Here is a 14,065-nt window from a genome sequence, read left to right as displayed (position 1 = left end):
GGTCACGGTAGGATAGAAAGGTGACTGGGGTTAGGGTCACGGTAGGATAGAAAGGTGACTGGGGTTAGGGTCACGGTAGGATAGAAAGGTGACAGGGGTTAGGGTCACGGTAGGATAGAAAGGTAACTGGGGTTAGGGTCACGGTAGGATAGAAAGGTGACTGGGGTTAGGGTCACGGTAGGATAGAAAGGTGACTGGGGTTAGGGTCACTGTAGGTTAGAAAGGTGACAGGGGTTAGGGTCACGGTAGGATAGAAAGGTTACTGGGGTTAGGGTCACGGTAGGATAGAAAGGTGACTGGGGTTAGGGTCACGGTAGGATAGAAAGGTAACTGGGGTTAGGGTCACGGTAGGATAGAAAGGTGACTGGGGTTAGGGTCACGGTAGGATAGAAAGGTTACTGGGGTTAGGGTCACGGTAGGATAGAAAGGTGACTGGGGTTAGGGTCACGGTAGGAGAGAAAGGTGACTGGGGTTAGGGTCACGGTAGGATAGAAAGGTGACTGGGGTTAGGGTCACGGTAGGATAGAAAGGTGACTGGGGTTAGGGTCACGGTAGGATAGAAATGTGACTGGGGTTAGGGTCACGGTAGGATAGAAAGGTGACTGGGGTTAGGGTCACGGTAGGATAGAAAGGTGACTGGGGTTAGGGTCACGGTAGGATAGAAAGGTGACTGGGGTTAGGGTCACGGTAGGATAGAAAGGTGACTGGGGTTAGTGTCACGGTAGGCTAGAAAGGTAACTGGGGTTAGGGTCACGGTAGGATAGAAAGGTGACTGGGGTTAGGGTCACGGTAGGATAGAAAGGTAACTGGGGTTAGGGTCACGGTAGGATAGAAAGGTAACTGACTCTTCAGGAGATGTATCTCTCCAGGAACAGGGTTGGAGTGTAAACCTACAGGAGGCTATCTCTCCAGGAGCAGGGTTGGAGTTAAAACCTCCAGGAGGGGTATCTCTCCAGGAACAGGGTTGGAGTGTAAACCTACAGGAGGGTCTCTCTCCAGGAACAGGGTTGAAGTGTAAACCTACAGGAGGGTATCTCACCAGGAACAGGGTTGGAGTGTAAACCTACAGGAGGGTATCTCTCCAGGAACAGGGTTGGTCAGCTCTGATCTACACAGATCAATAAGGGATCTTAGCTTTCACCTGGATTCACCTGGTCAGTCTATGTCATGGAAACAGCAGGTGTTCCTAATGTTTAGTATACTCTGTGTATATGATATACAGTAGACTGTCCTAAAGGTAGGAAAACCAAACTGACCAGATGTCCCTTAATGTCAGGTCTGTACTATAGTGTATACTGTACATATGTAGATATACTGTATGTATGTATGTATGTATGTATGTCTGTACAGTAGAAGTCGAAGTTTACATACACCTTAGCCAAATTGTTACATGCGTCGATGAACGGCGACCAAAATGCAGCGGGTATAGTGCTCATCTTTCTTCTTTATTTGAAAGAACACTCAAAACGAAATAAACAAAACGACAAAACAGTTCCATAAGGCACACAGGCTATACAGAAAATAACCACCCACAAAAACACAGGAAAAACAGGCTGCCTAAGTATGGCTTCCAATCAGAGACAACAAAAGACACCTGCCTCTGATTGGAAGCCATACCTGGCCACACATAGAAAAAGAAACATAGAAATAGAAAACTAGAACCAAAATCTCCTAGAACCAAAAAACCCCAAAACACACAAAACAAACACCCCCTGCCATGTCCTGACCATACTACAATTACAAATGACCCCTTTACTGGTCAGGACGTGACAGTACCCCCTCCCCAAAGGTGCAGACCCCGACTGCACCTCCAAAACAAAACAAAAACACAAAACCAACCCCAAACCTAAAGGGAGGGAAGGGAGGGTGGCCACCGTCAACGACGGTCCCTGTGCTACACCGCCCCTTCGCCAATCCTCCCACTACGGAGGTGGCTCTGCCTCTGGAGGCCCCGGGCTGAGAGGCATCGCTGGAGGCTCCGGGCTGAGGGGTGTCGCTGGAGGCTCCGGGCTGAGGAGCATCGCTGGAGGCTCCGGGCTGAGGAGCGTCGCTGGAGGCTCCGGGCTGGGGAGCGTCGCAGGAGGCTCCTGGCTGAGGAGCGTCGCTGGAGGCTCCTGGCTGAGGAGCGTCGCTGGAGGCTCCTGACTGGGGAGCATCGCTGGAGGCTCCGGGCTGAGGAGCGTCGCTGGAGGCCTCCTGCGTGGAGCTGGGACCGGTCTCCCCGGACTGGGAAGACTTACAGGAGACTGGGTGCGCTGAGCAGGCACGAGGCACACTGGGCCGTGGAGGTGCACCGGAGGTCTGGAGCTCAGGGCTGGCACACCCCGTCCTGGCTGAGTGGTCACTGTAGCCCGGCACTGGCGGAGCGCTGGCACAAGGCGAACTGGGCTGTGCTGGAGAGTGAGGGCTGTCGTGCGTAGAGCAGGCGCAGGGTAAGCTGGACTGAGGAGACGCACTGGTGGCCAGATGCGCTGCGCCAGCGCACTTCTTCCTGGCTGCAGGCCAACACTCGCCCGGCAACGCTGCGGAGCCCTTACTGGCCGCACCGGACTGTGCGTGCGTATGGGCGACACCGTGCGCATTTCTGCGTAGCTCGGTGCTCTCCTCATCACCCGCTCCCCACGGTAAGCACGGGGAGTTGGCTCAGGACTCCATCCTGACTCTGCCCAACTCCCCGTGTGCCCCCCCAATTTTTTTGGGGGGGGATGCCTCTCGGCCTCATGTAGCTCCCTTAATTTCCTCTCCCAGAAACATCGTTCTGCCTCCCACGTCCATCCTTCTCCTCGGTGCTCCAATCCCCGCTGCTTGGTCCTTGTTTGGTGCTCCAATCCCCGCTGCTTGGTCCTTGTTTGGTACTCCAATCCCCGCTGCTTGGTCCTTGTTTGGTGCTCCAATCCCCGCTGCTTGGTCCTTGTTTGGTGCTCCAATCCCCACTGCTTGGTCCTTGTTTGGTGGTTCTGTCATGGTCGTCGTAAGGATTGGACCAAGGCGCAGCGGGTAAAGTGCTCATCTTCTTAATTTATTTAAAGAAAACACTTAAACAAAATAAACAAATGACGAAAAACAGTTTCATAAGGCTCCCAGGCTATACAGAAAATAACCACCCACAAAAACACAGGAAAACAGGCTGCCTAAATATGGCTTCCAATCAGAGACAACGAAAGACACCTGCCTCTGATTGGAAGCCATACCTGGCCACACATAGAAAAAGAAACATAGTAATAGAAAACTTGAACCAAAATCTCCTAGAACCAAAAAAAACCAAAACACACAAAACAAACACCCCCTGCCACACCCTGACCATACTACAATTACAAATGACCCCTTTACTGGTCAGGACGTGACACAAATGCATTTAAACTCACTTTTTCACAATTCCTGACATTTAATCCTAATAAAAAGTCCCTGTCTTAGGTCAGTTAGGATCACCAATTTATTTTAAGAATGTGAAATGTCAGAATAATAGTATAGAGAATAATTTATTTCAGCTTTTATTTCTTTAATCACATTCCCGGTGGGACAGAAGTTTACATACACTCAATTAGTATTTGGTAGCATTGCCTTTAAATTGTTTAACTTGGGTCAAATGTTTTGGGTAGCCTTCCACAAGCTTCCCACGATAAGTTGGGTGAATTTTGGCGCATTCCTCCTGACAGAGTTGGTGTAACTGAGTCAGGTTTGTAGGCCTCCTTGCCTGCACACGCTTTTTCAGTTCTGCCCACACATTTTCTATGGGATTGAGGCCACTCCAATACCTTGACTTTGTTGTCCTTAAGCCATTTTGCCACAACTTTGGAAGTATGCTTGGGGTCATTGTCCATTTGGAAGACCCATTTGCAACTAACCTTTAACTTCCTGACTGATGTCTTGAGATGTTGCTTCAATATATCCACATAATTTAATTTCCTCATGATGCCATCTATTTTGTGAAGTGCACCAGTCCCTCCTGCAGCAAAGCATCTTCGGCTTGCAAGCTTCCCCCTTTTTCCTCCTAACATAACGATGGTCATTATGGCCAAACAGTTCTATTTTTGTTTCATCAGACCAGAGGATATTTCTCCATAAAGTACGATCTTTGTCCCCATGTGCAGTTGCAAACCGTAGCCTGGCTTTTTTATGGCAGTTTTGGAGCAGTGGCTTCTTCCTTGCTGAGCGGCCTTTCAGGTTATGTCGATATAGGACTCGTTTTACTGTGGATATAGATACTTTTGTACCTGTTTCCTCCAGCATCTTCACAAGGTCCTTTGCTGTTGTTCTGGGATTGATTTTCACTTTTTGCACAAAAATAAGTTAATCTCTATGAGACAGAACGTGTCTCCTTCCTGAGCGGCATGACGGCTGTGTGTTCCCATGGTGTTTATACTTGCGTACTATTGTTTGTACAGATGAACGTGGTACCTTCAGGCATTTGGATATTGCTCCCAAGGATGAACCAGACTTGTGGAGGTCTACAATTTTTTTTCTGTGGTCTTGGCTGATTTCTTTAGATTTTCCCATGATGTCAAGCAAAGAGGCACTGAGTTTGAAAGTAGGCCTTGAAATACACTGACAGGTACACCTCCAATTGACTCAAATGATGTCAATTAGCCTATCAGAAGCTTGTAAAGCCATGACATCATTTTCTGGAATTTTCCAAGCTGTTTAAAGGCACAGTCAACTTAGTGTATGTAAAACTCTGACCCACTGGAATTGTGATACACTGAATTAGAAGTGAAATAATCTGTCTCGGAACAATTGTTGGAAAAAGGACTTGTGTCATGCACAAAGTAGATGTCCTAACCGACTTTCCAAAACTATAGTTTGTTAACAAGAAATGTGTGGAGTGGTTGAAAAATTAGTTTTAATGACTCCAACCTAAGTGTATGTAAACTTCCGACTTCAACTGTATGTATGTGTGTGTGTGTGTGTGTGTATGTGTGTGTGTGTGTGTGTGTGTGTGTGTGTGTGTGTGTGTGTGTGTATGTATGTATGAAAGGTTTACCTTATTTACATAAGTATTCAGAACCTTTGCTATGAGACTCGAAATTGAGCTCAGGTGCATCCTGTTTCCATCATGCTTGAGATGTTTCTACAACTGGATTGGAATCCACCTGTGGTAAATTCAATTGATTGTACATGATTTGGAAAGGCACACACCTGTCTTTATAAGGTACCACAGTTGACAGTGCATTTCAGAGCAAAATCCAAGCCATGAGGTTGAAGGAATCGCCCGTAGAGCTCCGAGACAGGATTGTGTCGATGCACAGATCTGGGGAAGGGTACCAAAACCTTTCTGCAGTATTGAAGGTCCCCAAGAACACAGTGGCCTCCATCATTCTTAAATAGAAGAAGTTTGGAACAACCAAGACTCTTCTTAGTGTTGGCTGCCCGACCAAACTGAGCAATGAGGGGAGAAGGGTCTTGGTCAGGGAGGTGACCAAGAACCCGATGGTCACATAAACAGAGCTCCAGAGTTCCTCTGTGGAGATGGGAGAACCTTCCAGAAGGACAACCATCTCTGCAGCACTCCACCAATCAGGCCTTTATGGTAGAGTGGCCAGACGGAAGCCACTCCTCAGTAAAAGGCACATGACAGCCTACTTGAAGTTTGCCAAAAGGCACCTAAAGACTCTCAGACCATAAGAATAAAGATTCTCAGGTCAGATGAAACCAAGATTGAACTCTTTGGCCTGAATGCCAAGCGTCACGTCTGGAGAAAACCTGGCACCATCCCTACGGTGAAGCATGGTGGTGGCAGCATCAAATCAAATCAAAGTTTATTTGTCACATGCGCCGAATACAACAGGTGTAGACCTTACAGTGAAATGCTTACTTACAGGCTCTAACCAATAGTGTGAAAAGAAAAGTATGTGTGTGTGTGTGTGTAGGTAAGTAAAGAAATAAAACAACAGTAAAAAGACATTTGAAAATAAGAGTAGCGAGGCTATATACAGACACCGGTTAGTCAGGCTTATTGAGGTAGTATGTACATGTAGGTATGGTTAAAGTGACTATGCATATATGATAAACAGAGAGTAGCAGTAGCGTAAAAAGAGGGGTTGGTGGGTGGCGGGACACAATGCAGATAGCCCGGTTAGCCAATGTGCGGGAGCACTGGTTGGTTGGCCCAATTGAGGTAGTATGTACATGTATAGTTAAAGTGACTATGCATATAAGATAAACAGAGAGTAGCAGCAGAGTAAAAGAGGGGTTGGGGGGGGCACACAATGCAAATAGTCTGGGTAGCCATTTGGTTACCTGTTCAGGAGTCTTATGGCTTGGGGGTAAAAACTGTTGAGAAGCCTTTTTGTCCTAGACTTGGCACTCCGGTACCGCTTGCCATGCGGTAGTAGAGAGAACAGTCTATGACTGGGGTGGCTGGGGTCTTTGACAATTTTCAGGGCCTTCCACTGACACCGCCTGGTGTAGAGGTCCTGGATGGTAGGCAGCTTAGCCCCAGTGTTGTACTGGGCCGTATGCACTACCCTCTGAAGTGCCTTGCGGTCAGAGGCCGAGCAATTGCCGTACCAGGCAGTGATGCAACCGGTCAGGATGCTCTCGATGTTGCAGCTGTAGAACCTTTTGAGGATCTCAGGACCCCATGCCAAATCTTTTTAGTTTCCTGAGGGGGAATAGGCTTTGTCGTGCCCTCTTCACGACTGTCTTGGTGTGTTTGGACCAGTCTAGTTTGTTGTTGATGTGGACACCAAGGAACTTGAAGCTCTCAACCTGCTCCACTACAGCCCCGTCGATGAGAATGGGGGCGTGCTCAGTGCTACTTTTCCTGTAGTCCACAATCATCTCCTTAGTCTTGGTTACGTTGAGGGATAGGTTGTTATTCTGGCACCACCCGGCCAGGTCTCTGACCTCCTCCCTATAGGCTGTCTCGTCGTTGTCGGTGATCAGGCCTACCACTGTTGTGTTGTCAGCAAACTTAATGATGGTGTTGGAGTCATGCCTGGCCATGCAGTCGTGGGTGAACAGGGAGTACAGGAGGGGACTGAGCACGCACCCCTGGGGAGCTCCAGTGTTGAGGATCAGCGTGGCAGATGTGTTGCTACCTACCCTTACCACCTGGGGGCGGCCCGTCAGAAAGTCCAGGATCCAGTTGCAGAGGGAGGTGTTTAGTCCCAGGGTCCTTAGCTTAGTGATGAGCTTTGAGTGTACTATGGTGTTGAACGCTGAGCTGTCAATGAATAGCATTCTCACATAGGTGTTCCTTTCGTCCAGGTGGGAAAGGGCTGTGTGGAGTGCAATAGAGATTGCCTCATCTGTGGATCTGTTTGGGCGGTATGCAAATTGGAGTGGGTCTAGGGTTTCTGGGATAATGGTGTTGATGTGAGCCATTACCAGCCTTTCAAAGCACTTCATGGCTACGAACGTGAGTCCTACGGGTCTGTAGTCATTTAGGCAGGTTACCTTAGTGTTCTTGGGCACAGGGACTATGGTGGTCTGCTTGAAGCATGTTGGTATTACAGACTCAATCAGGGACATGTTGAAAATGTCAGTGAAGACACCTGCCAGTTGGTCAGCACATGCCCGGAGCACATGTCCTGGTAATGCATTTGGCCCCGCAGCCTTGTGAATGTTGACCTGTTTAAAGGTCTTACTCACGTCGGCTACGGAGGGCGTGATCACACAGTCGTCCGGAACAGCTGATGCTCTCATGCATGCCTCAGTGTTGCTTGCCTCGAAGCGAGCATAGAAGTGATTTAGCTCGTCTGGTAGGCTCGTGTCACTGGGCAGCTCACGGCTGTGCTTCCCTTTGTAGTCTGTAATAGTTTGCAAGCCCTGCCACATAAGACGAGCGTCGGAGCCGGTGTAGTACCATTCAATCTTAGTCCTGTATTGATGCTTTGCCTGTTTGATGGTTCGTCGGAGGGCATAGCAGGATTTCTTGTAAGCTTCCTGGTTAGAGTCCCGCTCCTTGAAAGCGGCAGCTCTACCCTTTAGTTCAGTGCGAATGTTGCCTGTAATCCATGGCTTCTGGTTGGGGTATGTACGTACAATCACTGTGGTGACGACGTCCTCGATGCACTTATTGATAAAGCCAGTGACTGATGTGGTGTACTCCTCAATGTCATCGGAAGAATCCCGGGAACATGTTCCAGTCTGTGCTAGCAAAACAGTCCTGTAGTTTAGCATCTGCTTCATCTGACCACTTTTTTATAGACCGAGTCACTGGTACTTCCTGCTTTAATTTTTGCTTGTAGGCAGGAAGCAGGAGGATATAATTATGGTCAGATTTACCAAATGGAGGGCGAGGGAGAGCTTTGTATGGGTCTCTGTGTGTGGAGTACAGGTGATCTAGAATGTTTTTTGTTGCACATTTAACACGTTGATAGAGATTTGGTAGAGTGCGGTCTTAGTGCCAGCATCTGTTTGTGGTGGTAAATAAACAGCCACGAAAAGTATAGCTGAGAACTCTCTAGGCGAACCTCCTCTCCTCCCTTTCTGCATCCTTTGACTCTCTATGTCCCCTATCCTCCAGGCCGGCTCGGTCCTCCCCTCCTGCTCCGTGGCTCGACGACTCATTGCGAGGTCACAGAACAGGGCTCCGGGCAGCCGAGCGGAAATTGAGGAAAACTCGCCTCCCTGCGGCCCTGGCATCCTTTCACTCCCTCCTCTCTACATTTTCCTCTTCTGTCTCTGCTGCTAAAGCCACTTTCTACCACTCTAAATTCCAATCATCTGCCTCTAACCCTAGGAAGCTCTTTGCCACCTTCTCCTCCCTCCTGAATCCTCCTCCCCCTCCCCCCCTCCTCCCTCTCTGCGGATGACTTCGTCAACCATTTTGAAAAGAAGGTCGACGACATCCGATCCTCGTTTGCTAAGTCAAACGACACCGCTGGTCCTGCTCACACTGCCCTACCCTGTGCTTTGACCTCTTTCTCCCCTCTCTCTCCAGATGAAATCTCGCGTCTTGTGACGGCCAGCCGCCCAACAACCTGCCCGCTTGACCCTATCCCCTCCTCTCTTCTCCAGACCATTTCCGGAGACCTTCTCCCCTACCTCACCTCGCTCATCAACTCATCCTTGACCGCTGGCTACGTCCCTTCCGTCTTCAAGAGAGCGAGAGTTGCACCCCTTCTGAAAAAACCTACACTCGATCCCTCCGATGTCAACAACTACAGACCAGTATCCCTTCTTTCTTTTCTCTCCAAAACTCTTGAACGTGCCGTCCTTGGCCAGCTCTCCTGCTATCTCTCTCAGAATGACCTTCTTGATCCTAATCAGTCAGGTTTCAAGACTGGGCATTCAACTGAGACTGCTCTTCTCTGTGTCACGGAGGCTCTCCGCACTGCTAAAGCTAACTCTCTCTCCTCTGCTCTCATCCTTCTAGACCTATCTGCTGCCTTTGATACTGTGAACCATCAGATCCTCCTCTCCACCCTCTCCAAGCTGGGCATCTCCGGCGCGGCCCACGCTTGGATTGCGTCCTACCTGACAGGTCGCTCCTACCAGGTGGCATGGCGAGAATCTGTCTCCGCACCACGTGCTCTCACCACTGGTGTCCCCCAGGGCTCTGTTCTAGGCCCTCTCCTATTCTCGCTTTACACCAAGTCACTTGGCTCTGTCATATCCTCACATGGTCTCTCCTATCATTGCTATGCAGACGACACACAATTAATCTTCTTCTTTCCCCCTTCTGATAACCAGGTGGCGAATCGCATCTCTGCATGTCTGGCAGACATATCAGTGTGGATGACGGATCACCACCTCAAGCTGAACCTCGGCAAGACGGAGCTGCTCTTCCTCCCGGGGAAGGACTGCCCGTTCCATGATCTCACCATCACGGTTGACAACTCCCTTGTGTCCTCCTCCCAGAGTGCTAAGAACCTTGGCGTGACCCTGGACAACACCCTGTCGTTCTCCACTAACATCAAGGCGGTGACCCGATCCTGTAGGTTCATGCTCTACAACATTCGCAGAGTACGACCCTGCCTCACACAGGAAGCGGCGCAGGTCCTAATCCAGGCACTTGTCATCTCCCGTCTGGATTACTGCAACTCGCTGTTGGCTGGGCTCCCTGCCTGTGCCATTAAACCCCTACAACTCATCCAGAACGCCGCAGCCCGTCTGGTGTTCAACCTTCCCAAGTTCTCTCACGTCACCCCGCTCCTCCGCTCTCTCCACTGGCTTCCAGTTGAAGCTCGCATCCGCTACAAGACCATGGTGCTTGCCTACGGAGCTGTGAGGGGAACGGCACCTCCGTACCTTCAGGCTCTGATCAGGCCCTACACCCAAACAAGGGCACTGCGTTCATCCACCTCTGGCCTGCTCGCCTCCCTACCTCTGAGGAAGCACAGTTCCCGCTCAGCCCAGTCAAAACTGTTCGCTACTCTGGCACCCCAATGGTGGAACAAGCTCCCTCACGACGCCAGGACAGCGGAGTCAATCACCACCTTCCGGAGACACCTGAAACCCCACCTCTTTAAGGAATACCTGGGATAGGATAAAGTAATCCTTCTAACCCCCCCCCTTAAAAGATTTAGATGCACTATTGTAAAGTGGTTGTTCCACTGGATATCAGAAGGTGAATGCACCAATTTTTAAGTCGCTCTGGATAAGAGCGTCTGCTAAATGACTTAAATGTAAATGTAAATGTAAGTAGTGTGGCCTGCAATTTATCACAATATACTCTACTTCAGGAGAGCAAAATCTAGAGACTTCCTTAGAAAAGGGCACACAATGCTGTGGGGATGTTTTTCAGCGGCAGGGAAACAGGTCAAGATCGAGGGAACGATGAACGGAGACAAGTATAGAGAGATCCTTGATGAAAACCTGCTCCAGAGCCCTCAGGACCTCAGACTGGGGTGAAGGTTCAACTTCCAACAGGACAACGACCCTAAGCACACAGCCAAGACAATGCAGGAGTGGCTTCGGGACAAGTCTCTGAATGTCCTTGAGTGGCCCAGCCAGAGCCAAGACTTGAACACAATCGAACATCTCTGGAGAGACCTGAAAATAGCTGTGCAGCGACACTCCCCATCCAACCTGACAGAGCTTGAGAGGATCTGCAGAGAATAATGTGTGAAACTCCCCAAATACAGGTGTGCCAAGCTTGTAGCGTCATACCCAAGGAGACTCGAGGCTGTAATCGTTGCCAAAGGTGCTTCAACAAAGTACTGAGTAAAGTGTCTGAATAGTTATGTAAATTTGATATTTCAGTTTGTATTTGCAAACATTTCTAAAAACCTGTTTATCCTTTTTCATTAGGGGTTATTGTGTGTAGTTTGATGGGGAAAAAAACTATTGAATACATTTTTATAATAAGGCTGTAACATAACAAAATGTGTAAAAAGTCAAAGGGTCTGAATACTTTCTGAATGCCCTGTATGAATAGATGTATAGGTAGTAGGCAGTAGACTCACCTCTGTCACTGTCGTAGAGGTAGGCGAACTTGTCCCACTTGTAATACTCCACTAAGCTGACCAGAGGTCCCTTGATGTCGGGTCTCATCTGAAGGACAAACTGATTGAGTCCATCCGCAGGGAAGGACGGCGTGATGAAGGACACGTGGAGGGTCTCACAGAAAGACGTGATGGTGTTCACACTCTTCTTGTCATAGAAACCAAAGATGGCATACACACCCCTGGAGAACTGGGAACAAACTGCAGAGAGAGGGAGAGAGAGGGGAGAGAGGGACGGAGAGGGGAGGGGAGGGAGGGAGGAGAGGGGGAGGGGGGGAGAGAGGGAGGGAGGGAGAGAGGGAGGAGAGGGGGAGGGAGGGAGGGAGGGAGAGAGGGAGGGAGGGAGGAGAGAGGGGGAGGGAGGGAGGAAAGAGAGAGGGGGAGGGATGGAGGGAGGGAGGGAGGGAGAGAGAGAGGGAGGGAGGGACGGAGAGAGAGGGGGGAGAGGGGGAGGGAGGGAGGGAGGAGGGGGGAGAGGGGGAGGGAGGGAGGAGAGGGGGAGGGAGGGAGAGAGAGAGGGAGGGAGGAGAGGGGGAGGGAGGGAGAGAGAGGGGGAGAGGGAGGGAGGGAGGGAGGGAGGGAGAGAGGGAGGGAGAGAGGGAGGAGAGGGGGAGGGAGGGAGGGAGGAGGAGGGATGGAGGAGAGGGGGAGGGAGGGAGGGAAGGAGAGAGAGGGGGGAGAGGGGGAGGAGGGAGAGAGGGGGAGGGAGGGAGAGAGGGAGAGAGGGAGGGGGAGGGAGGAAGAGAGAATGCTTTACTGAGGAGATAGAGTTATGTAGTTATGTGTAGGAGCACAAATCCCGACATCCGTAATTTAAGGCCCGTTGCTGTTGTTCAACATAGCAGGAGAGAAATAATTTCAGACCAAAAACACGTGTCTGTGCTTGTAATGTGTATTACAATTTAGTCAATTAGCAGACGCTCTTATCCAGAGCGACTTTCAGTAGTGAATGCATACATTTCATTTCGTGCATGTTATTTTTTTTTGTACTGGCGCCCTGTGGGAGTCAAACCCACAACCCTGGTGTTGCAAACACCATGCTCTACCAACTGAGCCACAGGGAAGGCTAGGTGTATGTGTGTGTGTGTTTGTGTTGTCGGTTTGGGTGTGTGTAGTAGTGTGTGTGTTTGTGTTGTCGGTTTGGGTGTGTGTAGTAGTGTGTGTGTTTGTGTTGTCGGGTTTGGGTGTGTGTAGTAGTGTGTGTGTTTGTGTTGATGGTTTGGGTGTGTGTAGTAGTGTGTGTGTTTGTGTGTGAGTGAGTGTGTATATGGTGTGTATATGCAGTCTATAGCTGATCGTTTTCCAGGCAGTAGCAGAGTGAACAGCCTATGGCTTGGGTGGCCTTCCTCTGACCATGCTAACCCTACCTAGCACCAAGCTAACCCTACCACTAGCACCATGCTAACCCTACCACTATCACCATGCTAACCATACCACTATCACCATGCTAACCATACCACTATCACCATGCTAACCCTACCTAGCACCATGCTAACCCTACCACTATCACCATGCTAACCATACCACTATCACCATGCTAACCCTACCTAGTACCATGTTAACCCTACCACTAGCACCATGCTAACCCTACCACTATCACCATGCTAACCCTACCACTATCACCATGCTAACCATACCACTATCACCATGCTAACCCTACCACTATCACCATGCTAACCCTACCACTAGCACCATGCTAACCCTACCACTATCACCATGCTAACCCTACCTAGTACCATGCTAACCCTACCTAGTACCATGCTAACCCTACCACTAGCACCATGCTAACCCTACCACTAGCACCATGCTAACCCTACCACTATCACCATGCTAACCCTACCACTAGCACCATGCTAACCCTACCACTATCACCATGCTAAACCTACCACTATCACCATGCTAACCCTATCACTAGCACCATGCTAACCCTACTACTAGCACCATGCTAACCCTACTACTATCACCATGCTAACCCTATCACTAGCACCATGCTAACCCTACCACTAGCACCATGCTAAACCTACCACTAGCACCATGCTAAACCTACCACTAGCACCATGCTAAACCTACCACTATCACCATGCTAAACCTACCACTAGCACCATGCTAACCCTACCACTATGTTTGCATAACCTATATAATATACCGGGGAAGCTATGCTACAATATTAAGTATATAAACTACGGATAAGTCAACTGCTGAAGACAAGAACTAAAACCGGCGACAGGAAGTGCGTCACGATGCTGGGACCAGCCTGCACGCCGACGATAGGATGAGCAAGTTTAAACCACGCTCCTCCTCCCTTTGACAGGCCAGCATTGAGCGGGAACTATCTCTGTCAGTATATAACGGAGAACAATAGGATGTGACGCTCTCTTCTCTGTCTGCCCTGCGAGGTGTCACAGCGAGACCGTATATATATACGAACAACTTATTTACCATACACGTGTTTGCAATAATTAAAGAACAAAGAAAACTTGAGTTGCTCTTTGCCAAATAATTTGTTCTAATACCAGATTTGAATTGACGCGACCCGACACTACCTAGCACCATGCTAACCCTATCACTAGCACCATGCTAACCCTACCACTAGCACCATGCTAACCCTACCACTAGCACCATGCTAACCCTACCTAGCACCATGCTAACTCTACCACTATCACCATGCTAAC

The 14,065-nt window shown here is 49.5% G+C and overlaps 1 protein-coding gene across 5 annotated transcripts in view; it reads right to left on the bottom strand.

Moving 5' to 3' along the window:
• The window catches only part of LOC115183660 (glutamate receptor 2), a 111,260-nt gene that overhangs the window by 69,038 nt on the left and 28,157 nt on the right, over positions 1-14,065 (bottom strand). For all 5 annotated transcript variants that reach the window (XR_003874043.1, XM_029744768.1, XM_029744769.1 and 2 more), the window contains exon 3: positions 11,355-11,594. Coding sequence is in view for 4 of the 5 variants with exons in the window: in XM_029744768.1 (XP_029600628.1) it covers positions 11,355-11,594 (240 nt within the window). In the remaining variant the exon portion in view is untranslated. The remainder of the gene's footprint in view (positions 1-11,354; positions 11,595-14,065) is intronic.

This window comes from Salmo trutta, unplaced genomic scaffold (assembly GCF_901001165.1).
Source record: "Salmo trutta unplaced genomic scaffold, fSalTru1.1, whole genome shotgun sequence".
Lineage (NCBI taxonomy): Eukaryota > Metazoa > Chordata > Actinopteri > Salmoniformes > Salmonidae > Salmo > Salmo trutta.
The sequence above is the reverse complement of the archived record's forward strand: the minus strand, read 5'-3'. Positions and strand labels throughout refer to the sequence as shown.